General features: G+C 39.9%; 1 protein-coding gene across 5 annotated transcripts in view; it reads left to right on the forward strand.

Moving 5' to 3' along the window:
- The window catches only part of TASOR2 (transcription activation suppressor family member 2), a 99,592-nt gene that overhangs the window by 20,898 nt on the left and 51,471 nt on the right, over positions 1-27,223 (forward strand). For 4 of the 5 annotated variants that reach the window (XM_089676889.1, XM_089676892.1, XM_089676893.1 and 1 more), the window contains exons 3-9: positions 2,815-2,932; positions 3,529-3,548; positions 3,637-3,736; positions 5,648-5,748; positions 6,860-6,963; positions 23,658-23,730; positions 23,811-23,885. In XM_089676889.1, the coding sequence (XP_089533015.1) occupies positions 2,907-2,932; positions 3,529-3,548; positions 3,637-3,736; positions 5,648-5,748; positions 6,860-6,963; positions 23,658-23,730; positions 23,811-23,885 (499 nt within the window). In that variant the 5' untranslated portion in view covers positions 2,815-2,906. The remainder of the gene's footprint in view (positions 1-2,814; positions 2,933-3,528; positions 3,549-3,636; positions 3,737-5,647; positions 5,749-6,859; positions 6,964-23,657; positions 23,731-23,810; positions 23,886-27,223) is intronic. The other variant, XM_089676890.1, reaches the window with a different exon arrangement.

Genomic DNA, 27,223 nt, shown 5'->3' on the forward strand with positions numbered 1-27,223 from the left:
ATACTTTGGCTGGTATGAGAGCAGGCATATCGGTGCCCAGAAATATTCTATTCTTCACATCCTAGCTTTCCTCCAGTCTGGCCTGGACCAGTATCTGGCTCTTAGCATAAACTAAAAAACACATGCACCGTGCTTTGAAATCTATCAAAACCAAATCCAATATATTGAGTAATTGGCATTTACAAATAAAAAAACGATTACTGTGAAAAACAATAAAATATTTACAATAAAAAGCTGAATATAAAAACGTGACTATAGTACAACCTCAGTAGTGAAAGTTTGATGCCTTAAGTAAAGTAATTTTGAATATGTATACATTCATCTGTAAAAATACATAAAGGAGTCCAACTTCCCAAAAACCTTCTGAGACAAAACAGTGTTTAAAAGTGCTGTTCTTCACCACTAAGATAAATAAAAGCACAGGCACTTACCTCCTGTGGTGGACCTTTCAGTTTTGAAAAGGTTAAACCAGGCTGGATTCCTTTTTTAACCGCTTCACGCCTACCTGCCTGCAATGTACTGTGGCAGGGCGGCAGCTACAAGCAAAGCAACATACCTGTACGTCGCTCTGGCTGTACTAACACGGGGGTGCCACGCAGCGCTCCTCCCCCTCACGACTGCTGTTTCCAGTGGACACAGCGGAATGAAGATCCCGGTGAACGGGACCCAGTGATCATGTGATCGCTATGCGGTCACATGATCACAATATAAGCAAAGCTGTTATGAATCCATCTCATTCATAACAGCTCTGCTCCTCTTCCTAGTAAGCTGTGATTTGCCCACAGCTGTCACATGGGACCAATCACAGCACCCTGTACCATGTGACCAGCTCCAGCCAATCGCATCACTATCCTGAGCTGTCAAAACTTAACTCTTTGCTGACAGTTCATGAATGAGTTAGGTTCAGGACAATAAGCTTTGCATTGCAGGAGAAAGGATCTTTATTTCTCTTGCAAAGCAAAGTGTTAAAAAAAAATCCCTGTTCTCCCCCAACACACACAGTAGTACAGTGTTACTATGGTAACATTATACTATTCTGATAAAAGTATTTAAAAAAAACACTGAGAATTTTAAAAAAAATCTTTAAGAGTTTTTTTTTGTTTAACTACTTGCCAACCGCTTTCCCGCATCTTGCGGGCGAGCTGCAGCTCTTGGCAAAGGGACGTAATCTTGCGTCACTTCCTATTTTAGGGTGTGAATCGCTGCGTTTCTCACACCACATAGCAATCACACTGCATTCATGCGATCTGCTGCAGTGTCAATTAAACGTTAAAGACGCCCCAAAAGCAGGTTGAAGAACGCAGTGCATCTGCCTGAATTAGATCACATGGGTATGGAGACTCATGCAATCAGATTCCAGTGCGGCAAAAATAAAGGTGTCTTCACCTATTTCATGCGAATTCGGTGTGATTTGAGTGATACAAAATGATGGACCCAAATTGCACTGCACTGAATTGCATGTGATATATACAGGAATGCAGTGTGATTCGTGTGCGAATCACATGCGATGTGACATTGTGAACGAGGGCGGAGGTCTCATCAAGTGGCCATCCAAATAGAAAATTCCTCAGAGTTGGTATTTGCATGGACAGCTGATAGGTATCTTGTTAGTTTATGACTTGTCCTTGCTGCAGGTTTCCTGCAGCTATTGTATTGGCACATCGCTGCAATAACCGGCATTAACTAGGTTGCTCTGTAATACTAATATTGATGAAAATATTTCTTTAGTGATACTGAGGTTTACATTTTGCTATGTACTATTTTTTTGTGACTAACACAGTTTCATAAGCTCATGTACGTAAAATTCAGGTTATGTTTTTCATATTGGTCAGTAACTTTAAAGTGTCACTAAATCCACATAATTTAAAACTATCACTAAATGCTGTATTACTTGCTGTTCATACTCACTGTGGGATTTGTTCTCTGTATTCTACAAAAAACCTGGTTGATCCTGTTCTCTATCTCCACCTTCTGTCCATGTCCTCTATCTCCACCTTCTGTCCATGTCCTCAGTGCAGATGGGGATTTTGCAGAACAGTGTTGGCAGGTTCTGAACATGTTTTCAGTGAGTTTCTATGCTGAGCATTTCCTCTCACTTCCTCGGCAGCCCATGTGACTATAGATTTGCACCTATTTGCGTATACACAGTGATAAATAACAGCCCACTCCCTCCTCCATGCCCACTAGCCAGCTAAACACCATGGGGTGGGATATTTCATCTTGATTGATGGAGGCTTCACCTTCCTGCTATTCTAAGACACAGGCTGGAGGGTTGTGATACAGCCTGTGACTGGCAGAAATCCGCCCATGCCATGTTATTGGCAAAATATGCTAAATATTTGATTTCAAATATATATTTATATGATGTGATTTAAGACCGTTTATTGATATTAATTATTGATTTCTACTCTGATTTTTTTAATTTTGAATATGTGACCAGTAGCAGCAGAGGGCTAGATGCTGCTCTTGCCTATGTTTCCCTGCAGACAGGCTGGGAAAGAGCTGGGTCATGTGACAGATGTATATTCATTAGGAAAAAGTACTTAGATGTGTTTTTGTTTTTTTTGTTTTTTTAATTAAAATAATTGCAGTGCCATCATCCTACATACAGAAAGTGAAGGCATAATGTAAATTAAACCGTGTGTGTTTAGTATCACTTTAATGAATCTTATAGCAGTATTTTCAGGTGCTTATATTTCACTACTAAATTGCAAAGTTCTCAAAATTTACAAATTGTGGCTAAAGTTTGCAGAGTTGTAGTTAGGTATGGCACGTTGGTTGTACTAATAGATTACTGTTTTGTATATCTTTCAGTCTTGAGCGTATGGATAACAATGCCAGTCGTCTACAGCCAAGGCCAAACTTCCATTATATAACTGCCTCCTTTTGAATGACATAGATGTAACATGCCAGTATTACAGGACCCTGATATGTAAGCAATTACTTGCTTCAAATTTCTCTTACACAAGAGATACATTTTAAGTTTTTATAAAGCATAGCAGACAAATACATTATATACAGCATTTGTCTATTTGTTCATGCTCAGTAACCCCTGAAGTCTTGTTCCTAATATCTCTCGTTAGGTCTTGTATTAAAAAACAAAAATGGTAAAAAAAAAAAAGGAGGCGGTGTTGCCTGTAATGAGTAATATCTTAGATCTCAGTTTGTATTTAATGTCAATTAAGAACTAAATTGTTACTTTGGACAAGTTCATTGACTATGGATTTTTCACTTGTAGCAGCAGTTGCAAGTATTCTGCCAGTGCCTACATTGGTGACTAGAAATTAATACCAGGTACAGCCTAATTATTGCATACCACCTCTTAGAAAAGATGGCCCATGCCGATTGGTGTCCAAGCAATTCCTGCATTAATAAATTCTAAGTGATTTGATAGCTGCGTGTGTCTTTTTATGCTAATCTGGCATGTACGTTCTTTTAGTGTATATGCAATGAATTGACTTGTAAGTTTATTATATACATAATTCTGTTATTTTACCATTAGTTATTTTTCTTTTTCGTTTTATACAGGCTCCAGTTGACTAATACAGGTATGGCGTGTGTATATATAGTGTGTGTGCAACAGATATTGTACATTTTGTGTATGTCACTAAAAATATGTATTTTTCCCTTTTAAAGAACTTTATAATGTGTGGAAAGGAGAGTTATATATTCAGGAACATCGTGCTTGCAATATTAAATTCAAGTCATCAAGCTCTTGCAGCATTCCTGTACAGCTGTAAGTACAGATTCCTGGCTTTTTAGAACCCTTGCTACAAATCAAAGTAATGGGCATATATACAGCGGGCTAATGTAAACCCTCTTTAATAATTTTTTTTATCTGTAGCATGTTGCTTTGAATACAAGTGCAAGTGCTATGTCTCCTTTTCCCCAGTGTTCCATGCAGAATGTCTACAGATGATGTTTGGGGAGCATCAGTGGTTTTTAGAGGCATTTTCTGTGCTTCGTTGATGTGCAGGCAGTCACAAAACTACACTTGCCATGGGTGCTGGTGTTGGAGAGAGAAGCAGAAGGTACTGTGGCGGCATAGGGAACATTGGCAGGTTGGCGTTTAATCCATCTGTGTACTTCACATGTGGACTTGACAACACTGCTCACCATTTCAGTGCAGTAGTGTTAGCATTGTCGACTCATGGAAGGAAGTTATAGCTTGTGTTTCTGGCAGGGTCACCAGGTGTCTTTACTAATATTTGTCTGGAACAAAAAATTGCTTTCAGCACACGCTACTATATTTGGAGTCTCGATTTTTGGTCACATATACACTTTAATTTTTAAACCTAAAGAGAAATATGCCTGTGCTGCCCATGGTGAGTACTTAGGATTCAATGATGGTCCTTTTTGAATCTGACTAATGTAGTATTTTTGCTTTGTACACCCAGGGGCTGAAGGCAAAATTGCCCCTAGATCCTATGTGAATTTGCTAATGTTGGCCCTGGCACTGAATTGGCACAAGGCTCATGCTGCGTTAAATGCCTGTGTATTGAGCCAGGAATATTTTCTGAGTTTTCATTTTGGGATAGAGGCTTTCTATTCTATGGCTTTACCCTTCGAAAGCAACAGATGTATCCTTGGCCTGTCTTTATTTTAACTTGCCTGGTTGACGTAGTATGACTTTTGATGTATAATAGCGTTAGTAGAAAATTAAGTTACAGTGGTTACGATTTAATGCCTGTAATTCTGCAGACTAAGTGTTTAATTGTAGCTTCTGTTAGATTATAGAAAATATGTGAAAGGCTGGACAGCAGAAGTTCAGTTTTCACTGGTAAAAACTGTTTAATGTGGTATTAAATGGAACTAAAGGCTTAATACTTTCCAACTGTATTTCACCAGTCTTCGGGCCTATTCATTGGTAGGCAGGGGGTGATGCCACTCCAGCACATGCACAGGAGGCCATCATTTCAGGCAGTAAGCTGAGCTGTGCATTTACAGCCTTGTTTACAGCACTGTAGGAAACAGCAAGCAGGCAGGTAGGGGCATTTTATTGCAGAAGAGACAGTGCATGTCTCATTTGCCATAAAAGCCTGCCTGCTCATCATGTCAGTTCACAAAAACAAAAGTGTAACATATTGCAGCTTACCAGTTTTTAGATGAGTCGACAGCATTCGTTTTCTTTTTTTACGATTTTTTTCTTTTTCACCTGTTGTTTTGGACAGTTAGCCTGTTATTCAAATTCATTTGACACACCAGCCTGTAAAACAAAAGTGGCAGTTAGAGAGTTGATGGTCAAGCCCTTCTATATCTTCTAGTGCATCTAACAACATGTTCACTCATACACATAAAGTAAAACACATTGCCTGATGTTATCTTCTGCAGTTTATATGCTAAAGAACTCTTCTAGGATCTGAACCACTTTAACTTCACGAACAATATAAACGATTATGTTTTGGCTAGACCAGTCAATGGGTATAAGCAGGAAAAATGTCTTACTTTTCACTTCCTGTCTCAGTGACCACTGGAACAGGAAGTGAGGGGAATCTTCTCAAGGTCGATGTAGACAAAATTAAAAACATAAAAGGTACTAATGCTTTCCTGGTGTACTAATTACCTGCTGAGTTTGTCCGTTGTGTAAATTCCTTTGTTTGTGATCACTAATCTGTGTGATTCTTTTTCTTTTCTTCTTTGAACACAGGCCAAACAAGCTAAAAATTAAAGAAGTCATAAGACTGTCTGAACTAAGAAAAGCATTACCACTGCAGATTTTTGACCAGTTCAGTTTTACAGGTCAAGAAGGTAATTATTTTTTGATTGTTAAATCATGAATAAGTACACATACAATGTCTTATATAATTTTATGGCTACATAAGTAATCTTGAAACTCCAGAGTGGTTAAATTGTGATCTGCAATTCCATATTTTGTACCTATTTATTGGCCATGGTTTTGGTCAATTGTCTATCCAATAATGTCTAGTATGCATATAAATACTATATATATATATATATATAAAATTTATTTATTAGATCAATCCATCTAATAGCCTATAACATCGCGCCACATGACTGTGATACTTCAAACAAATTATTATTGGAGCTGCTATTTTTAAACTAATTTAAACAATATGTGAAGCAACAAGATTAGCCGGTTGTACAGCCCCAGTTCCAAAAAAGTTGAACACTGTGTAAAATCTGCATAAAACAGAATGCAATGATTTGCAAATCTCCTAAACCCATTATTTTCTATAAAATAGAAAACATATCAAATGTTTAAAATGTATCAATTTAAGAAAAAAATTAAGTAATTTTGAAATTGACAGAAGCAACGCACCTCAAAAAAGCTGGGGCAGAGCAACAAAAAGCTGGCAAAGTACAACCCCAACAACACTGAGTGATGACAACAAGCAAGAAAGTCCCTTTCCTCTTTAGTCTGGAGGTAGCGTGTTCTCCAAAAAGAATGTGTTAAACTTCGTTTTGTCTGACCCCAGAACAGTTTCCACTGCAGCAGACCGTTTTAAATGAGCTGTTGGCCAAAGAAGATGGCAGCATTTCTGCATCACGTTCAGATATGGCTTTTTTTGCATGATAGAGCTTTATTTTGCATTTTTGGATGGCATGGCAAAGTGTGTTCAGACAGTGATTTTTAGAAGTAGTCCTGAGCCCATGCAGTGATGTCCATTACAGAATCATGCCTAAATGCTTAGTGGCCCCTGCTTAGGCTAACGAGGTCCAATAAATTGGATGTCGCTGACTAGAGAGGGTGCCGGCTTGGGAAAAGTTTGTCCAGATCCAAAGCATGCTGTAGATAAAGGAAGAGATAACCCTGCTGCCACACACCTCACATGGCCTGAAGTAATGTGAAGTTTATGTGTCTTTAGAATATTACTGATCTCATCTGCTTGCATTATAGTTTGTTTCGAAAGTGTCTACTACACGCTCTACACAGTAACCACTTCAAGAACAAATGGATTTGAATTTGAGAAGTTGCAGGAGTGGATGAAAGATCAGGAATTGGTAAGCATAACTGTGCCTAGATTTTAACAAAAAAGCAAAGTTTGTAGAAATGTTTCTTTTTTAGTAACATTGACGTTTCTTGCTCAAGCCTTACATTATATCAACCATTTAGACATTACCCATGTCAGTAAAACCAAACCTCAGTTACAGCCCAATCAAACAGAAAAGGCTAGCAGACTATGGTGCCTTAACTTCATGTTGCCCGCTAACAGTACATCTACTACATGAGGGCAGCAGCTTCAAACTAGGAAACGTATCCATATGTTGCCTAGCACTATCGCAGCCCCTGGGGTGGGCAGCCTCGCAATCTCAGCGGGTCCTAGTAATTGATACCTGGCTGCTGTGAGCATCTGGGGTATCATGATTGCTATGGCCAATCATAGCGATCACATGATTACAATGTAAGCAAACTGTCATAAATGGCTTTCATTCATGAACAGTTTGCTTACTGTTGTGGTCCTGTGATTGGCCCACAGCTATCACATGGTACCTGGAACTCTGTACCATGTTATTAGCTATAGCCAATCGCAACAGTAAGTAAGCTGTTATGAATGGAAAGCCATTCGTGATAGTTAAAACTATTGCTCATAACATTGATCATTACTGTTATAAATTTACGAGGGGCCTTCAGGTCAAACCGGGACTTAAATTTTACAGGTATAAAAAGTGATGCTACTGCGGTGGTACTACACACAGTAGTAAATGGCAAGTGTGTCCTATTATTGATAGGTGGCACACATCGCGGGCCAGTCTAGAGACCGTTAATCAAGATGGCCATCAACAGTGTTAGTACGTGCATGGAACGCGTAGTGATAAAGTTTCTTGTGAACAAAGGTGTAAAACCTGCGGATATCTTCAGAAAATTTCAAGCACAGTACGGTGATGAGACACTTAGCCACAGCAAGACATTTCAATGGTGTAGGTGTTTCAGAGATGGCTGTACGTCTGTCAATGACAATCCCTGCCATGGTGGTTCCCAGCACGTCACAGCAGTCATTCCTGTGAACATTCAGCGTTTGGAATGCATAACCTGTCGTGAAATTGCACAAGAGACTAATCTTTCTGTGGGAACAGTAAACACCATGAACTAAGTGAAGTATGCTGTCCTAAGGTGGTTCAGGCTTACTGACAAATCTTTCTATGCTGAAGCTTTCCAGGCATTGGTTAAATGCTGGGATAAGTGTATCAATGTAGCAGGGGAGTATGTCGAAAAATAAATGCAGTTTCCACTCTTTGAAATTAGTTCTTTAATTATATAAACTCAAAACTCCCAGTTTGACTTGAATGACCCTGGTAACAAAAACAAACAAAACTACCTCTGCCTTGGATGTGCCCAAAATAAAATAACCAGTGTCCAACAGCTATGTTGTTCTAAACTAGTGCCGATATTGTGTATTGTACCATGTGACTTGTGTTTGTGTTCAAAATTGATCAGCGCTGTGGATGTGCTGCAAATAATGCTATACCATTGTGTGTTGTGTGTTATTTTTATATCAAACACATATTCAATCCATATACATTAAACAAAGAAAATATAGACGCAGACACAATAGTGAACTCTTCACTGCATGTGCTTGGAAAATGCTATAGCACGGTGTGAGGTGCATTATTTTTGTCCGTGATATTGTTACATCAGACATATATTCAGTCCATATACATTAACCGCTTCCCCTCCGCCTTATAGCAGAAACACTGCTACAGGGCAGCAGGGGTGTGCTAAATATATATATATATATATATACATACATACATACATACATACATACATACATACATACATACATACATATATAATATATATACATATATACATATACACATATATATATATATATACATATACATACATACAGTTGTGTTCAAAATAATAGCAGTGTGTTGAAAAAAGTGAATAAAGCTCAAAATCCTTCTAATAGCTTTTATTTCCATACACACAAATGCATTGGGAACACTACACATTCTGTTCCAAATCAAAACATGAAGAAAAATATATCAAATTTGTGTTGTTCCTCTAAAAAAAATTGAAGTGAATATTAGACTGTTCAAAAAAAATAGCAGTGTTTGTATTCTTCTTTACAAACTCAAACATTCACTATATAAACTGAAAAATGTTTGAAGATTTTGCTTTCCTTTGAATCACTTAATGAATATTTCGTTGTATAAGCACTGTTTCTGAGAACTGCTGTACATCTGTGTTGCATGGAGTCAACCAACTTCTGGCACCTGTGAACAGGTATTCCAGCCCAGGATGATTGGACTACATTCCACGATTTTTCTCTCTTTCTTGGTTTTGCCTCAGAAACTGCATTTTTGATGTCATTCCACAAGTTTTCTATTGGATTAAGATCCGGGGATTGGGCTGGTCACTCCATAACGTCAATCTTGTTGGTCTGGAACCAAGATGTTACACGTTTACTGGTGTGTTTGGGGTCGTTGTCTTGTTGGAACACCCATTTCAAGGGCATTTCCTCTTCAGCATAAGGCAGCATGACCTCTTCACATATTCTGATGTATTCAAACTGATCCATGATCCCTGGTATGCGATAAATAGGCCCAATATCGTAGTATGAGAAACATCCCCATATCATGATGCTTGCGCAACCATGCTTCACTGTCTTCACAGTCTACTGTGGCTTGAATTCAGTGTTTGGGGGTCGTCTGACAAACTGTTTCCGGCCACTAGACCCAAAAAGAACAATCTTACTTTCATCAGTCCACAAAATGTTGCGCCATTTCTCTTTAGGCCAGTCAATGTGCTCTTTGGCAAATTGTAACCTCTTCAGCATGTCTTTTTTTTCAACAGTGGGACTTTGCGGGGGCTTCTTGCAGATAGCTTGGCTTCACATAGGCGTCTTCTAATTGTAACAGTACTCACAGGTAACTTTAGACCTTCTTTGATCTTCCTGGAGCTGATTGTTGGCCGAGTCCTTGCCATTTTGGCTATTCTTCTATCCATTTGAATGGTAGTTTTGCGCTTTCTTCCATGTCTTTCAGGTTTTGGTTGCCATTTTAAAGCATTTGCGATCATTTTAGCTGAGCAGCCTATCATTTTCTGCACTTCTTTATATGTTTTCCCCTCTCCAATCAACTTTTTAATCAAGGTACGCTGTTCTTCTGAACAATGTCTGGAACAACCCATTTTCCTCAGAAATTCAGAGAGAAATGCACTGTAACCAGCATGTACAACATTTGCTGCCTTCCTTCCTTAAATAAGGGCAATAATTGCCACCTGTTTTTCAAAGAATGAATGACCTCACTAATAGAACTCCACACTGCTATTATTTTGAACATGCCCCTTTCAATTAGTGATTCAATTACACAGAATCAGCAGCATGCATGTCAAGACTGTTGGGTCTGTTGGATTTCTATTACTCTACTACACCTGCTTGTAAATTATTTGCCATGTAGAAATATCATTTCTACCAAAAACAGTGATTGATCAGGTTAGTGATGTCTGACTGCTATTATTTTGAACACAACTGTATACAGTGAAGGAAATAAGTATTTGATCCCCTGCTGATTTTGAATGTTTGCCCACTCACAAAGAAATGATCAGTCTAAAAATCGAATGGTAGGTGTATTGTAACACTGAGAGACAGAGAAGCAACAAGAAATTCAAAAGAAATGCATGTCTAACAAATTATGCACTGATTTGCATGTTCATGAGGGAAATAAGTATTTGATTTCCTATCATTCAGCAGGGTTTCTGGCTACTAGATGTCTTTCATACAGGTAATAAGCTGAGATTAGAAGCAGTCTCTTAAAGAGAGTGCTGCTAATCTCATGTTACTTGTATAAAAGACACCTGTCCACAGGAGAAATCAAACAATCAGATTCTAAACTCTCCACCATGGCAAAGACCAAAGAGCTTTCCAAGGGACAAGATTGTACACCTACACAAGGCTGGACTGGGTTACTAAACTATCGCCAAGCACCTTGGTGAGAAGGTGACAACAGTTGGTGCAATCATTCACAAATAGAAGAAATACAAAACAACTGTCAGTCTCCCTAGGTCTGGTGCACCATGCAAGATCTCACCTCGTGGAGTGTCAATGATTATGAGAACAGTGAAGAATCATCCCAGAACTACACGTGAGGATCTTGTCAATGATCTCCAGGCAGCTGGGACCACAGTCACCAAGAAAACAATTGGTAACAAACTATGCCGACAAGGATTGAAATCCTGCAGTGCCCGCAAGGTCCCTCTGCTCAAGAAAGCACATGTCCAGCCCCGTCTGAAGTTTGCCACTGAACATCTGAATGACTGGTTAAAAGTGTTGTGGTCAGATGAGACTAAAATCGAGCTCTTCGGCATCAAGTCAACTTGCCGTGTTTGGAGGAGGAGGAGGAATGCTGCCTATGACTCCAAGAACACCATCACAACTGTCAAACATGGTGGTGGAAACATTCTGCTTTGAGAGTGTTTTTCTGCTAAGGGGACAGGACAACTGCACCGCATCAAAGGGACGATGGATGGGGCAATGTACCGTCAAATCTTGGGTGAGAACCTTCTTCCCTCAGCCAGGGCATTGAAAATGGGTCGTGGATGGGTGTTCCAGCATGACAATGACCCAAAACACACGGCCAAGGCAACAAAGGAGTGGCTCAAAAAGAAGCACATTAAGGTCCTGGAGTGGCCTAGCCAGTCTCCAGACCTTAATCCGATGGAAAATCTGTGGAGGGAGCTGAAAGTTCGAGTTGCCAAACGTCAGCCACCAAACCTTAATGACTTGGAGAGGATCTGCCAAGAGGTGTCGGCCAAAATCCCTCCTGTACAGACCTGGTGGCCAACTACAGGAAACGTCTGACCTCTGTGATTGCCAACAAGGGATTTGCCACCAAGTACTAAGTCATGTTTTGTGAAGGGGATCAAATACTTATTTCTCTCATGAACATGCAAATCAGTGCATAATTTGTTAGACATGTATTTCTTTTGAATTTTTTGTTGCTATTCTGTCTCTGTGTTACAATACACCTACAATCCGATTTTTAGACTGATAATTTCTTTGTGAGTGGGCAAACATTCAAAATCAGCAGGGGATCAAATACTTATTTCCTTCACAATATATATAATGTGTGTATGTATGTAGCTACCTCTCCGGGTAGGGGGCGCTTGCGCGCCCTACCTGCACTGCCATTTGCAGCCTCGGCCTGTCAATCACCAGGTCCCGGCTGGTGATCGCTGAGTATTACCAGCAAGGGAGAGACTTGTGTATAGACAACACAGATCTCTCCACTGTCAGCTCCTGCACACTGCTTTGTATGACTCTGCATAGCTGAGCCATACAAAGCAGTGTGCTTACAGTGACACACACACACAGTACATAATGTGAAACGGCACACAGTTAACACTTTGATCGCCCCAGATGTTAACCCCTTCCTGCCCATTGTGTACAGTGTCAGTGCTTTTTATTAGCACTGATCACTGTATTTGTGTCCAGGACCGCTGATAAGGGGGTACCCCCGGCCCTACTGTAGGGAGCCCGGCTCCATCAGCTGCAGAGGGGGTCCCGGGCAGCTGACAAGCCCTTCTGCAGCCTCCTGTCATTCTATCACACAGCTGCTCAGTGTTAATGTTAGCTGCGCTCCTGCTTTGTTCCACAGGTTTGACATTTTAAAGTTTTTCTTCTGTTTACATTTGATTGCAACTTTTTTTCTCTCCTCTCCCCCAGACTGCTGATCCCTTTTTGTTCATTGCTACAAACCTCTCTTTCCTTATACAACTTGACCCCCTCCTTCCCCTGTCATCACCGGTTCCCTCTGCAAATCTATATATCACTGCTTAACTCTTTTTATTTAACTATTTACTGAACTAGTTAATGTGTCCCATATCCTATCACCTGCAGCTCAAATCTCGCATTATTATAAAATTCCTAATTGAATCTCACTACTAGTCTTGATTGCTTTCACAATTCCTGGCCAGTCCCATTCCCTTACCTATAATAACCTTTACGACCAGTTCGCACTACACGCGTTTCAGTTTCTTTTTTTCTGCAACAAAATCGCACAGTCAGTTCCCCACAGTGTCAGAATGCCCGCCGCAGTCCCGCTATATCGCAGGTATTCTGTTACATGTCTTTGGTAAAACAAAAATATCAATACATGTATATTAATTGGCTTGTGTAAAAGTTATAGCGTCTACAAACTATGGTGTATATATATTGGAATTTTCATAGCTTTTACTTTCTGACTGCCTCACATTTCTTGAGGTGCTAAAATTCCAGGGCAGTACAAACCCCTCCCTCCAAATGAACCCTTTTTGGAAAGTAGACACCCCAATGATTTTGCAGAGAGGCATGTTGAGTCCATGGCACATTTTATTTTTTGCCACAAATGTTTTGAAAATGACACTTTTTTTTTTTTTTTTTTTTTTTTTTACACAAAGTTGTCACTTTAATGATATATTGTTCATGTATGCCATGGGTATATGTGGGATAACACCCCAAAACACATTCTTCTACTTCTCATGAGTATGGGGATACCACATGTGAGAGACGTTTTGGCAGCCTAGCTACATACAGGCCCCCAAAATCCAAAGACCAGCTCCAGGCTTTCAAAGGGCATATTTCCTCATATCACTTCCCCACTACCTATCACAGTTTCAGAGGCTCTAAAATGCCAGGATAGTACAAACAACACCCCCCCCCCCATGACCTGTTTTTGGAAAGTAGACACCCCAAGGAATTTGATAAGATGCATGTTGAGTGTTTTACAGATTTCATTTTTGTCACAGGGTTTTGAAAAAGAAAAAAAAAATGTTTGTTTTCTTTCTTCTTTTTCCAAAAATATGTGGCAGGAAATGAGATCTTTAAAATACCATACCTCTTAGCAAATATCTTGGAGTGTCTACTTTCCAAAAAAGGGTAATCTGGAGGGGGGGGGCTTCTACTATCCTGGCATTTCAGGGCCAACGTTAGAAGCTTATGCCACACATCACCCATTCTTGAAGACCAAGCCTTTTCTGTCACTTTTTGTTCACATGAATAAACAGGTTTTTTGCTACAAAATTGCTTTGAACCCCCAAACATTATATATTTTTTTTAACGCAAAAGCCCTAGAGAATAAAACGGTGGGTGTTGAAAAATTTTACGTTGCACAGTATTTGTGCAGCAATTTTTCAAACTCAAATGTTTGGGGGAAAATACACTTTTTAGATTTTTAATGCACAAAAACACAATATATTGCCCAATTGTTTGATAAGATATAAAAGATGGTGTTATGCCGAGTAAATAGATACCAAACATGACATGCTTTAAAATTGTGCATGCCGGTGCAATGGCAACAAGGTACTTACATTTTTATTATTGATAGGCGACGCTTTAAATGCCTTTACAGGTCACTAGTTTATATTTACAGAGGAGGTCTAGTTCTAGAATTACTGCCGTTGATACCTCACATGCATGGTAAACCGCTGTTTACATACTGTCATGGGATCAACGCTTGCACACGCAAGGGTGCCCCTTTTTTTTTTTTTCTCGTTATTTTGATATTTTTTTTTAATGTTTTTACACTGTTCCTTTTCTTTTTTTTAAATCAATTTATTGCTATCACAGGGAATGTAAATATTCCCTCTGACTGCAATAGGCATTGACAAGTATTCTTTTTTGAAAAATCTGTGGTCTATTAGAGTCTAGATATCTCCTCTGCCCTTACATCATCTGATCATACCAAGATCGGTGTGATCTGATGCTTTCCCAATTTAAAAATGGCACTGTTTATATCCTGCGAAAGTGAAGTGATGAAATGCTCGTAGCTTCCGATTTCTTAGACTATAGAGGTGATTGGGAGTCATTCTGGTCTCTGATCAGCTCTATAGTCAGCCAGCGGATCTGCCGGCTGTATTCTCGGATTCCCCTGTGGGACAGGAGAGCCCCAGAAAACTGTAGAAGGCAGCGGGGGGGAGGGGATGTCCCTTCCCGCTGCTCGTAAAAACAATTCAGCAGCTAATTGGCCGTAGGATTTCTTTTAAATGAAAGCCGACCGCCAGCTGAAAATAACAATACCAGGATGATGCCTGTAGCTGCAGGCATCCTCCCAGAATAACCACTCAAAGTCCAGTGATGTACCAGTACATTGCTGGTCCATGTTGGGCATATATGTAACCACAGAGAACATGGGCATATGATGAATTGGCTCTGTGGATCAATATGAACGCAATTCATTCTTCTTTGTAATGTCCATGTTGAGGGTTAGGGCCAAAAAAGTTTTAAATTCAGAAACCGTGATAGGTTTCCATGCGAGTGCTGAATTTTGGTGGGCGGAGAGGTATTGTGCGTATAAATTGCCTTGGCCCACAATCAATTAATACAAATCTTCCATGAAAATCAGCGGAAGGGCTAAACGCTAGTGCTGGCAGCAAACGGGGCCGATCCTGCTAACACTGTGTTTTTGGGGACACTATACAAAGGTGGCATTAGTATAGTTCTGTTCATGATCATTATATTGATCTGTACAAACACTATACTAGTAATGGGGGTGATCAGCAACCCCAAGCATGAGTGCAATAGTGTGCGGGCAATCTAATGCAAGCTGACCCTGGCTGAGAGTGGCGCTTACTGACCCTGACGTTATCTGATGTCGCTAGTGGCAGGAATGCAGCGATCAGTGAAAAATTTTATATGCTGACACTGTACTAATGGCACTGGCTGGGTGACGGGGTGATCAAAAGGTTAATAGGGGCGATCAAAGGGTTAAATGTGTTACTCTTACGTGTGTCTGTAAAATGTAGTGCTTTTACTCTGTGCTGTGTTCACTTCTCTTTCCCTGGACCGAACGCACGGCCAGTGGGTGGTGCAGATGCTTTCATACCCCAAAACAAGAAGTGACGCAAGATTGTCACTTTGCCAAGAGCTGCTGCTCACCTGCAAAATGTGGGTAAGCGGTTGGCAAGTAGTCAAAAAAACACCAAAACCCCTTAAATGTCTCAATATGGTATATTTTATTTTTTAATTTTGTTTTAATACTTTTTATCAGAATAGTACAATGTTACCATAGTAACCTTGTACTACTGTGTGTATTGGGGGGGGATCGGGGTTTTTTGTTTTTTTTTTACACTTTGCTTTGCCGGAGAAATAAAGATAATTTCTTCTGCAATGCAAAGCTTGCTGTCATGAATCTAACTCATTCATGAACTGTCATCAATGAGTTAGGTTTTTGACAGCTCAAGATAGTGATCTGTGATTGACTGGAGCTGGCCACATGGTACAGGGAGCTGTGATTGGCCCCATGTATCATGTGACAGCTGTGGGCCAATCACAGCTCACTAGGAAGTGAAGCAGCGCTGTTATGAATGAGATTGATTCATAACAGCTTTGCTTACATTGTGATCATGTGATCACACAGCGATCACATGTTCACCGGGATCTTCATTCTGCTGTGTCCGCGCTTGTGTTAGTATAGCCAGAGCGACATACGGGTACGTCGCCTCGCTTGTAGCTGCCTCCCGGCCGCAGTACATTGCGGTCAGATGGGAAGTGGTTAAAGAGTAAAGTTCCAGTAAACTGGTACATATAACTGAGTTCATCATCGTATTTACAAATAAATAAAATTCAAATGCAAATTTCATACCTTTCTTACTACCAATCCAGTGATGTCTTCAAAATGTCAGGCTATTCACTAGAGAACACTGGTATACCTTTTTATAAATATGGTTGGACTACTCATCTTCCTGCACCAAGGAGGGGCACTAGTAACGGTTTCAACTGTGGAAGAAGACTGTGCTTGTCTGAGTGAACAGTTTGCCTGCATTGAACTATAGTAACATTGCACTATTCTGGTAAAAGCATTAAAAAAGAAAAAAAGATGCGAGCAGCGGTTCTGGGCAAAGCGACGTACCCTTATGTTTCTATTTCCGGGTGCGCGTATGCCCCCCCCCGCTGCCCCCTATGCCATTCCAGGGAGAGGAGAGAGAACACCACACTGAGTAAAAGCACACTACATTTTACACACACACACATTAGATTAGCACATTTACCCTTTGATCATACTCTCACCCAGCCAGTTCCATTAGTACAGTGTTGGTATATAGAATTTTTCACTGATTACTGTATTACTGCCACTAGCGACATCAGATAGCATCTGGGTCTGTAAACGCACCTCCCATCCAGTCAGCTAGAGTTCGATTTCCCGCACGCTATCGCATTCAGCTATAGGTCGCTGATCACTGCCATTACTAGCATAGTGTTTGTACGGATCAATATATTGATCACGAACAGAACTATACTAGTGTCCCCAAAAGCGCAGTATTAGCAGGATCAGCCTCATTCGCTGCCAGCACTAGTGTTTAGCCTGTCTGCTGTTTTCATGGAAGAATTGTATCAATTAGTTGTGGGCCAAAGCAATTTATACACACAACAATACATCGCCGCCCACCCAAATTCAGCTCCTTCCAGAGAATTCACATGGAAACTTTTTGTGGTTTCGGAATTTAAAACTTTTTGTGGTCTAACCCTCAGCATGGGCATTACACAAAAGAATGCATTGAAATCATATTGGTTCACAGACCCGATTCATCGTATGCCCATGTTCTCTGCTGTTACATATATACCCAACAAGGACCGGCAACGTACTGGTGCATCAGTTGACTGTGTGGTTATACTGGGATGATGCCTGCAGCTACAGGCATCATCCTGGTATTGTTTTTTTCAGATGGCAGTCAGCTTTTTTTGTAAAGTAATCCTAGTGGCTAATTAGCCACTGGATCGCTTTTACAAGCAGCGGGAAGGGACACCTCCCTGCTCTCGCCACCTTCCATGGCTTTTTCGGGCTATCCTGTTCCACCGGGGAACCCAAGAATGCAGCCGGCGATTCCGCTGGATGATCATAGAGCTGATTGGAGACCGGAATGGCTCCAATCATTTCTATAGTCTATGAAGCTACGAACATTTCATCATTTCAGTTTTTCTGTATATAAACAGTGCCATTTTAAAATTGGGAAAGCATCTGATCTCACCAATCTTGGTGTGATCAGATGCTTTAAGGGCAGAGAAGAGGTCTAAAGTCTAATAGATTCTAGATTTCTCAGAAAAGAGTACCTGTCACTGTCTATTGCTATCAGAGGATATTTATATTCCCTGTGATAACTATAAAAAGTGATAAAAAGAAATGAAAGGGACAGTGCAAAAAAAAATACAACCCCACCCTCCTTGCTTGCGCGCAAAGGTGGATGCAAGCGTTGTTCCAATGTCGGTATGTTAACAGAGATTTCGCCATGCGTGTGAGGTTTCACCGCAAACATCAGATTTAGGGCAGTAATTACTCTGCATAACCTCCTCCTTTTATATTTTGTCAAACAATTTGGCAATATGTTGTGTTTTTCTTCATTAAAATGGAATTTTTTCCAAAATATTTGCATTTGAAAAATCGCTGCATGGCCTCTGCTTTAAAAAAAAAAATGTTTAAGGGTTCAAAGTAACTTTCTAGCCAATGCTTTATGCAAAGAAAGTGTCAAAAAAGGCTTGATAGGCAGTCAGAAAGTAAAAGCTGCGTAAACTCCAATAATTATAGTATAGTTTGTAGACGCTATAAATTGTACACAAACCAATTAATATATACGTTTGTTTTTATTTTTTTACCAAAGACATGTAGCAGAATATATTTTGGCCTAAATTTATGACTAAATCTGAGTGAGTTTGGATATTTTTTATTACAGAAAGTAGAAAATGTTTTTTTTATTCTACATTTTTGGTCTTTTTTTTTTTTTTTTTTATCACAAAAAATTAAAATACAATTGATCAATTACCACCAAAAGAGAGCTTGATTTGTGTGAAAAAAGGACAGAAATTTCTTTGGGTACAGCATTGCATGAGCGCACAATTACCAGTTTAATTAGCACAGTGCCGAATAGCAAACAATGGCCTGGTCAGGAAGGGGGTAAATCTCCCGGAGGGCAAGTGGTTCACCTTCCAGCCTTGCTAAAAGAAACCCCTTGTTTAGAAGAGTCAGTAGTTGAAAATGAATGAATGAGTCATCAGAGTGAGCCATTTACATTATGCTTAGCTGTGTGGCTTCCTCTGAAAAGCAATCTGCATTCACGTTGCTTTACAGAGGCATTTAACAGGTGGCAAGGATGTAATATGACGTCTCCCTGCTTCCTTTTTTTCAACCCCATAAATGCCGCAACAATGCGCTGCAGGCTGTTTACGGTGTGTCCCTATTCGCTTGAATTCGTCCCGAGCTGTAATTTTTGTCAAGGCACAAAGCAAAGAATCTTGACCTCAGTATGTGAGTTGCAAAGATAGCTTAAAGGGAGGCATTTGGGGGAGCTAAAACACTGCTCACCTGTGTCTAAACAAGCCTTCTTTCTACCACAAAGCCAGCTGCTTCTGTTTTCTGTTTTTTGGGGTTTTCTTTTGCCTTTTTAGATAAAGGTTTATATAAATGAATAAAAGCCTACCAATGTAAGCACCCCTGTTAGAGGTAAATGGTTTGTGTCAGCCCTGTAACTGAAATTTCTATGGGATAGCTTGGTTTGTTTGTTAAAGCTGAAAAATAACAGACTTACTTGCAGGATCACTAGGTAAAAATAAAGAAAACTCTTAATAAATTTTTGTTTTTTGGGTTTAAGGCCACATTAAAAAGGAAATTGGTTATGCTGCACACACAATGCTGCGTTCACTTTACAGTATCTCTAAGTTCAAGGCTTTTATCTTGTAGATCTGGACACATGGTCTAATACCCTATTACACCCCGGCCCCACTAGGTTTGACTTGGATTGTGATTTGCATATCGTATGCCAAGTCGCACCCTATTGTCCGTGATTACAGTGTTCAAATCGGTGCAGTTCCGACTTGGTCAGAGACTCACCGATTTCTAAAGTAGTACATGCACTACTTTTTGTGCGATTTGTATAGACATCTGTGTCAGACATCTTGCAAATCAAACCTGAAATCGATATGTCCCCCAACTTTGAAATCGTGCGACTTCACTGTAATTCGCACGATTTCAATGTCTGGCTTGATGTGACCGGGATGTAAAAGAAACCTTCAGTTTATTGGATTTATAAACCTAGTAACGCTGGTTGTGGCTAGTTTGAAGCCAAAACTGACCACAATGAGACTGCCCAACAACCCCCCAACCCCCACTAAGGTAGTCTTCCTCAAAACCAAGACTATAAATTGACACAAATATGATAATTCCCTTTAACAGAAGGCATGTACAACATCCAGCTTGCTGTGTCCTCCATAGTCACCTCACTCCCCGTGGCTCCTCTACTCACTGTTTTAAAATGGTGGGCCGCATTCACTTATACAGGTGAAACTCGAAAAATTAGAATATCATGCAAAAGTTCATTTATTTCAGCAATGCAACTTAAAAGGTGAAACTAATATATGAGATAGACTCATTACATGCAAAGCAAGATAGTTCAAGCCGTGATTTGTCATAATTGTGATGATTATGGCTTACAGCTCATGAAAACCACAAAGCCACAATCTCAGAAAATTAGAATATTACATGCAATCAATAAAACAAGGATTGTACATAGAACAATATTGGACCTCTGAAAAGTATAAGCATGCATATGTACTCAGTACTTGGTTTGGGCCCCTTTTGCAGCAATTACTGCCTCAATGCGGCATGGCATGGAAGCTATCAGCCTGTGGCACTGCTGAGGTGTTATGGAAGACCAGGATGCTTCAATAGCGGCCTTCAGCATTGTTCGGTCTCATGTCTCTCATCTTTCTCTTGGCAATGCCCCATAGATTCTCTATGGGGTTCAGGTCAGGCGAGTTTGCTGGCCAATCAAGCACAGTAATCCCACGGTCATTGAACCAGGTTTTGGTGCTTTTGGCAGTGTGGGCAGGTGCCAAGTCCTGCTGGAAAACGAAGTCAGCATCCCCATAAAGTTCGTCTGCGGAAGGAAGCATGAAATCCTCCAAAATCTCCTGGTAGACGGCTGCATTGACCCTGGACTTAATGAAGCACAGTGGACCAACACCAGCAGAAGACATGGCTCCCCAAATCAACACAGACTGTGGAAACTTCATACTGGACTTCAAGCATCTTGCAGTGTGTGCCTCTCCATTCTTCTTCCATACTCTGGGTCCTTGCTTTTCAAATGAGATGCAAAAGTTGCTCTCATCAGCAAAGAGGACTTTGGACCACTGAGCAACAGACCAGGTCTGTTTTTCTTTAGCCCAGGTAAGACGCTTCTGATGTTTTGTTGTTCAGGAGTGGCTTGACAAGAGGAATACATTTGAAGCCCATGTCCAGGATCTGTCTGTGTTTGGTGGCTCTTGATGCACTGACTCCAGCTTCAGTCCACTCCTTGTGAAAGTCCCCAACACTTTTGAATGGCCTTTTCCTGACAATCCTCTCCAGGCTGCGGTCATCCCTGCTGCTTGTGCACCTTTTTCTTCCACACTTTTCCCTTCCACATAACTTTCCGTTAATGTGCTTTGATGTAGCACTTTGGGAACATCCAACTTCTTTTGCAATTACCTTTTTGAGGCTTTCCCTCCTTATGGAGGGTGTCAATGATGGTTTTCTGCACAACTGTCAGGTCAGCAGTCTTTCCCATGATTGTGATTCCTACTGAACCAGACTGAGAGACCATTTAAAGGCTCAGGAACCCTTTGCAGGTGTTATGGCTTAATTAGCTGATTAGAGTGGGACACTTTGAGCCGTGAATATTGCACCTTTTCACAATATTCTAATTTTCTGAGATTGTGGATTTGGGGTTTTCATGAGCTGTAAGCCATAATCATCACAATTATGACAAATCACGGCTTGAACTATCTTGCTTTGCATGTAATGAGTCTATCTCATATATTAGTTTCACCTTTTAAGTTGCATTATTGAAATAAACAAACTTTTGCACGATATTCTAATTTTTCGAGTTTCACCTGTAAATATTGTGACAATGTCTGCACTAGCACTGCTGCATAAAAGCTTCACTACAAGCCAAACCTTTTATGTTATGAGGTCCAAGACCTTTCTGAACCAGAGAGTAACTGAGCCCAACAGCACCTATCATGAAATATCATCTCTGGCCAATCAAGCTGCATCCAAAATACCAATAGATGTGAACGCACAGTAAAAGACTTACCTGTAGTCCTTCTGGATTTTTCAGCAGTTCTTTACGTAATGAAATGATCATACTGGTATTCAAAGTCCATTTATTGAAGATGTGTAGATATGTGTATGCCTGCTGCTGTTTTCCAAAGGGCTTATTTACTTCCACTTTCAGTTTAGAAAAACTGAGTAAATTCTGTTTTGTTTTGGACACAGGCAGTATTTTATGCTCTTCTGTATGACTCTGATTTCCAGTAATATGCATCGGTAGAATTCTTTGTATGAGTGTGCTTGTGCATGCCTTTTTCTACTTTCTATTTACTGAGAAACCGAAAGTGACTGTCAGTAGTACAGATGCACATGGAGCTTCTTAAAAATCTAGCTGCTTTGAAGGGCAGCTGGCGGAACAGCTTGAGTTCAGTTTTGTTTTCGCACTGTGCTGAGTTGCACCGATTAGATCAGGCACAATTGAAAACATAATTTTCATGCAACCCTGTGTGATTCAATTAGCACTAGTGTGAACCAGTGAAGTTTGCAGGTAAAATGTTTTATATATTACTTAAAAAAATAAAAAATAATAAAAACATATTTTTAAACATTGACTGTACGAAAAAAGGTTTTACATATTTCTTTAGTCCTGGATATTTAGCTATATACATTTAAAAGTAAAGAATGAATTAATTTCTCCAACTACTAAAATAAATAAGAACCTGCAATATTACATGTGACCTTGAAAAACCTAATTTGGGTGTAAGGGTGGCAAGTTCAACTGGTAGTGATAGCTATAACCATGCACAAACAAGGACACCCAGGAAGTGTCCAAGCAGATTCGTCCTGCAATTTTCTTTAGCAGGGCGCAAAGATAGTTTTTCAATTCAGGGGTGCTTTTTACAGCAATTTCATAGCATAAATCAAAGGAAACGTCTGCTTGTCCAAGCCCCTAGCTAAACTCTAACAAGGCCCTAATATGTTCAGTGGAACAAACTGGTTAGACAAGTCAGCCTTTTCACACAGCACTAGTCTCTCACAGCAGATAAGAGAATCCTGAGCACCAGTAAGTCCTCATGCACACGTGCATGGACGTTTTTACAGCTGCTGTTTTTGGCTTTTGACGGTTTTTTTCTACAGCCAGTAAACCCCACAGCATGTTATCCTATGTGTTCATGCACACTTAGACTGTAATGAACATTTTTTGGCTGGAAAAAAAACCCCCAGGACTAGTACGTTTCTTCAAAAAAACGCAAACGCAGGAAAATGCAGCTAAACGCTAAAAGAAAAAGCTGAAAAACTCACTTTTTTTAACGTGACTTTACACAGCTAATGTTACCAGCGTCATCAAAACATCCCGTGTGCATGAGGGCTCAACTTGTATAATACTTCTGGATAGCTGACACTAAAAACGAGAGAAAGAAAATATATATATATACTGTGTACAGATTTGTCCAGTTTCCAATTATAAAGGTAAACCTGCAGCACACCTCTTTGATACCATAGGCTTTTTAGATTGTTTCAGCACTTCATCTAGCTGTGGTTACTACCCCCTGTAAAAAAAAAAAAATGACATATCACAGTACATGCTGTGAAAACTGAATACATCTATGCTGTACAGTATATAATGTAATAGTGATTTGCATTGTCTATTTAGCAATGCTTGTGTAACGTCATGTATTCATTTTTTATAGGCACTAATTAAAGTATTAAATGACCAGAGATTCCTGATTCTGTTGACATCTTCAGCAATTCAGTGCAGCAAAGGTAAATGCTCATAGATATGGACTTTGTTATTCCTTTTTTTTAGTTTTAGGATTAAGGTAAACCATGCTTTCTCTTTTCAGGTCTTGGTGTGAAAGATTCTTTACAGCTTTTTGCCTTATTTTTATTCCCCCAATCAAAATTGTTGGATAATACAGGTAAGTAGGTTATTTTAACTGTATATATTTCCTTTTTAGGTACCTATTTTATGTTTCTTAGTCACGTAAGTAAGTTGTTTTATAACAGATGTTGAATGATGAAAAGACAGCACAGACCAAATTTTATTTTTTTACTTCTCATATTTTGTTGCTCAAGGGAGTATACACTGTTTTTTGCCTTTCAGCAACAGCCCAAAAAATCTGTGCTATTTGTTTTTTTATAATTAATTGATGAGTCATTGTGTAAAACCTTAAGGCTCCATGCATACTTTGTTTCTGCTTCTAGAAGCTAGATAGTGTTATCTTATGTGTCCATGCACACTATTTTAGGCTAGTAGCATTTTTCAAGCTTCAGTGCTTTGTAGCAGAAAAGTTTTTGTAGAGTTTTTGGGAGCGTTTTTCTGGCAGAAAAAAATTGCTAACCGCTCCTAACAGCTTTTTTTTTTCTTTTTTTTTCCCCCCTACATGTACTATAAAAAGGTTAATAAAACTCTAATGCTCCTAAATGCTTCTAAACGCTACTAAAAAAAAACGCTATTACCAGCTTTTTTCCAGTGTTTTCTGAGCTTAAAAAAAGCTGTTGTGCATGGAGCCTTAAACGTATAATTAAACCAAACAAGCATGAATTATTGTGGCTCCAAATAATGTGTTAATATTTTAACCCTCTAAAGGGGTGTTTCCAGCTGCCCCTAAAAAGTGAATGTGACACTTGTAAGTGAATTAGTGATGGATAGGCGCTGCGCTCAAATAGGGTAAGTAGTATAAGGTGTAAGTATGCACCCTATACTCCCCATATAATAACTAAATGATGAGTTTTGTGGATGAATAGCAATAAATCAAACAATACATATACCAAACATAAATGAATTAAGAAATATAAAGTGACTGGATATTCCCAATTTTATAAAATGTTCTTATGCTTCCACCAAGTGCTGCATGAATTCAAATTGTGACAGTCCTTCTTTGACTTCAAAATTTGGTGACATAGAAATCCATGTATCCACACCTGTGCAAAAAGTAAACGAATGGATTACTCACCAGACCTATATGACCCCCATTACAATGGTCGTATATCGCATTGTGTGTTATAAATCTTGAGTTCCTCCCCGTATGATCACCAACACCCGCACTTCCAGGTTGGATAGCCAGAGGGACTGCTGTATAGTTTCCAATAAATTCCCCAAACGATAGTTGTAGGGATTCAAATAAATAATCCTGGCTTTCTATGCCATGATACTCAAAAAAAATCCACAACAGTAATAATGATCTAAGTGTAGTATTTAATATGCCAAGAGTAGGAATAATCAGGAAAGACCTAGAACAGCTGAACTTTATTTGGAGTTAATCAGAGGCACTTTAAGTAATGGCAGGCGTGTACTGCTTAATTCTGAACACAGCTACATACCCAGTTATAAGAGGGTGTGCACACTTATGCAACCATATTATTTTAGATTTATATGTTTACTCCCCCCCCCATAAAAGATTTCAGTTTGTTTTTAAGTTGAGTTGCACAGTTGATAGGTCACATTAAAGGTGGAAAAAGTTCTGAAATTATTTATCTGTCTCATTTTTTTACATCACGGAAACCTGACATTTTAACCGGGGTGTGTAAAATTTTTATATACACTGTACTTGTACAGTACTATTACATCGCTTGATATTTTACCACCACTAGTCTGACAACCACCTTATGTCAGTATATAGTTTTGTTACTCCATGGTTCAGCATCTCTGTAACATTTTTACCTGCTCAAAACTGTGGGGTTTATTTACTAAAGCTGGTTCTCTCAAAATCTCATGCACTTCTGCATGGAAACCAATCAGCTTTCAGGTTTTATCACCAAAGCACATTTTGTTATGTGAGGAATTTTGTCAAGGGGTTCCTTTTAAACACACTATTTGGGAGCCTAAGGTTAGACTGCATTTGCCTGTCCCACGGTTTCCTCTGCTTTAATGCAGCCTCTACGAATAGGACCCTACCCTCGCATTTTCTTATTGTTAGGAAAAAACATACATTGATGTGGCCCTGAACATAATATAGTGAAGATCTGCTATGTTGCAAGGAACATTTCTACATTTTAATTGCGTCTAAGCAGTCCCCTGAAAATGTGCTTTCTTAATTGTACATTACAGGACACATGATGGTATTCAGAGTTGAATTGTTATGCTGCTTCTTTCAGGAAATTTGAGAATGGGCAACCAAAGCTGAAAAAGAGCCCAGTATAACAACTCATGCCTTTGTTCTTTGCTAGTGTATTTGTGAGATTGATGTCTTCCCTCTGCTCTGAGAGAAGCAAACAATTTTTCATTTTTTCAAGGTTTTCTTCTTGGAAGATTTCCTCAGTTGCTGCAGTGGACCTAGGGCTCACTTTTCAGCTTTCTGGATTGGCTGATTTTCAGCTTAGCCTTGAAGACCAAACCTGGGCTTCTCTGTGAGGTGTGGAGCCTATCTGTAAAGTGCCATTGTGCATTGAACACTGCTTTTAGACAGATGCAGTTCAGGTGGGGGGGCTGTGATTCACACTTTGGTGGAATCCTGCCCCTGAGGTACTTTGCCTGCCTGGAGGGTGAACACTGTGTGAATTCCTTAAAGTCTGCTCATGTTGCCTTCTGCGTGGTGGGGACCACACCAACAGTGGTGGGTCAGGACCATTTGGCCTTTATTTGGGAGCCAAGGTGCATACCTATCCTTCTGCTCTAAGGGCTTCCAATTCATCTTGCTACCACTGTTGCAGCACGCCACTAACCCTTTCAGGGGTAGCTCCCTCCTCTGTATTATCCAGGGAGCAATTTAATGCCAGTATGTCTGAGTTTATTGGAAAATTTCAGCCATGATAGCTGACGGAACATAAGGGCACAAGAGCGTGTTTTTACTCCCTCGCCACCAGTTTGGGAAGAAATCCTGGACTCTCGCTGTGCAAGGGGAAGCTTTTCCCCAAGCTCCAAATGTTGGATCATATTCTAGCGTGGGTGGAACTTAACATACCAGCCCTATCTGCCTTGCGCATTCCAGGAATGGAAAATGAGCAGGAAAACTTCTTCAGTATCTGGGCTCCAAAGAATGGTCTCCGCACCAATAGGTTTTCAAGATCTTTGCTGCAGATTTGGGACACCAGACATGGATCGCTTAGCTTCCAGGCTAAAGGTTTGTTTCCAGGCCCACGGATCCCCTGGCCCTCAAGGTGGATGCGTTATCCACGGTCAGATCTCGGCCTTGGCAATTCTCTTTCAGAGACCACTTGCTTGTCATGCCTTAGTGAAAGTCTGCATACTGCTCACAGTGTTCCCCTGTGACATTGTGGGATGTCAGCCTGGTTCTGCTCACTGTCCAGCCATTTA

Source organism: Staurois parvus, unplaced genomic scaffold (assembly GCF_062004578.1).
Source record: "Staurois parvus isolate SC_StPar_1 unplaced genomic scaffold, SC_StPar_1.0 ptg000175l, whole genome shotgun sequence".
Classification (NCBI taxonomy): Eukaryota; Metazoa; Chordata; class Amphibia; order Anura; family Ranidae; genus Staurois; species Staurois parvus.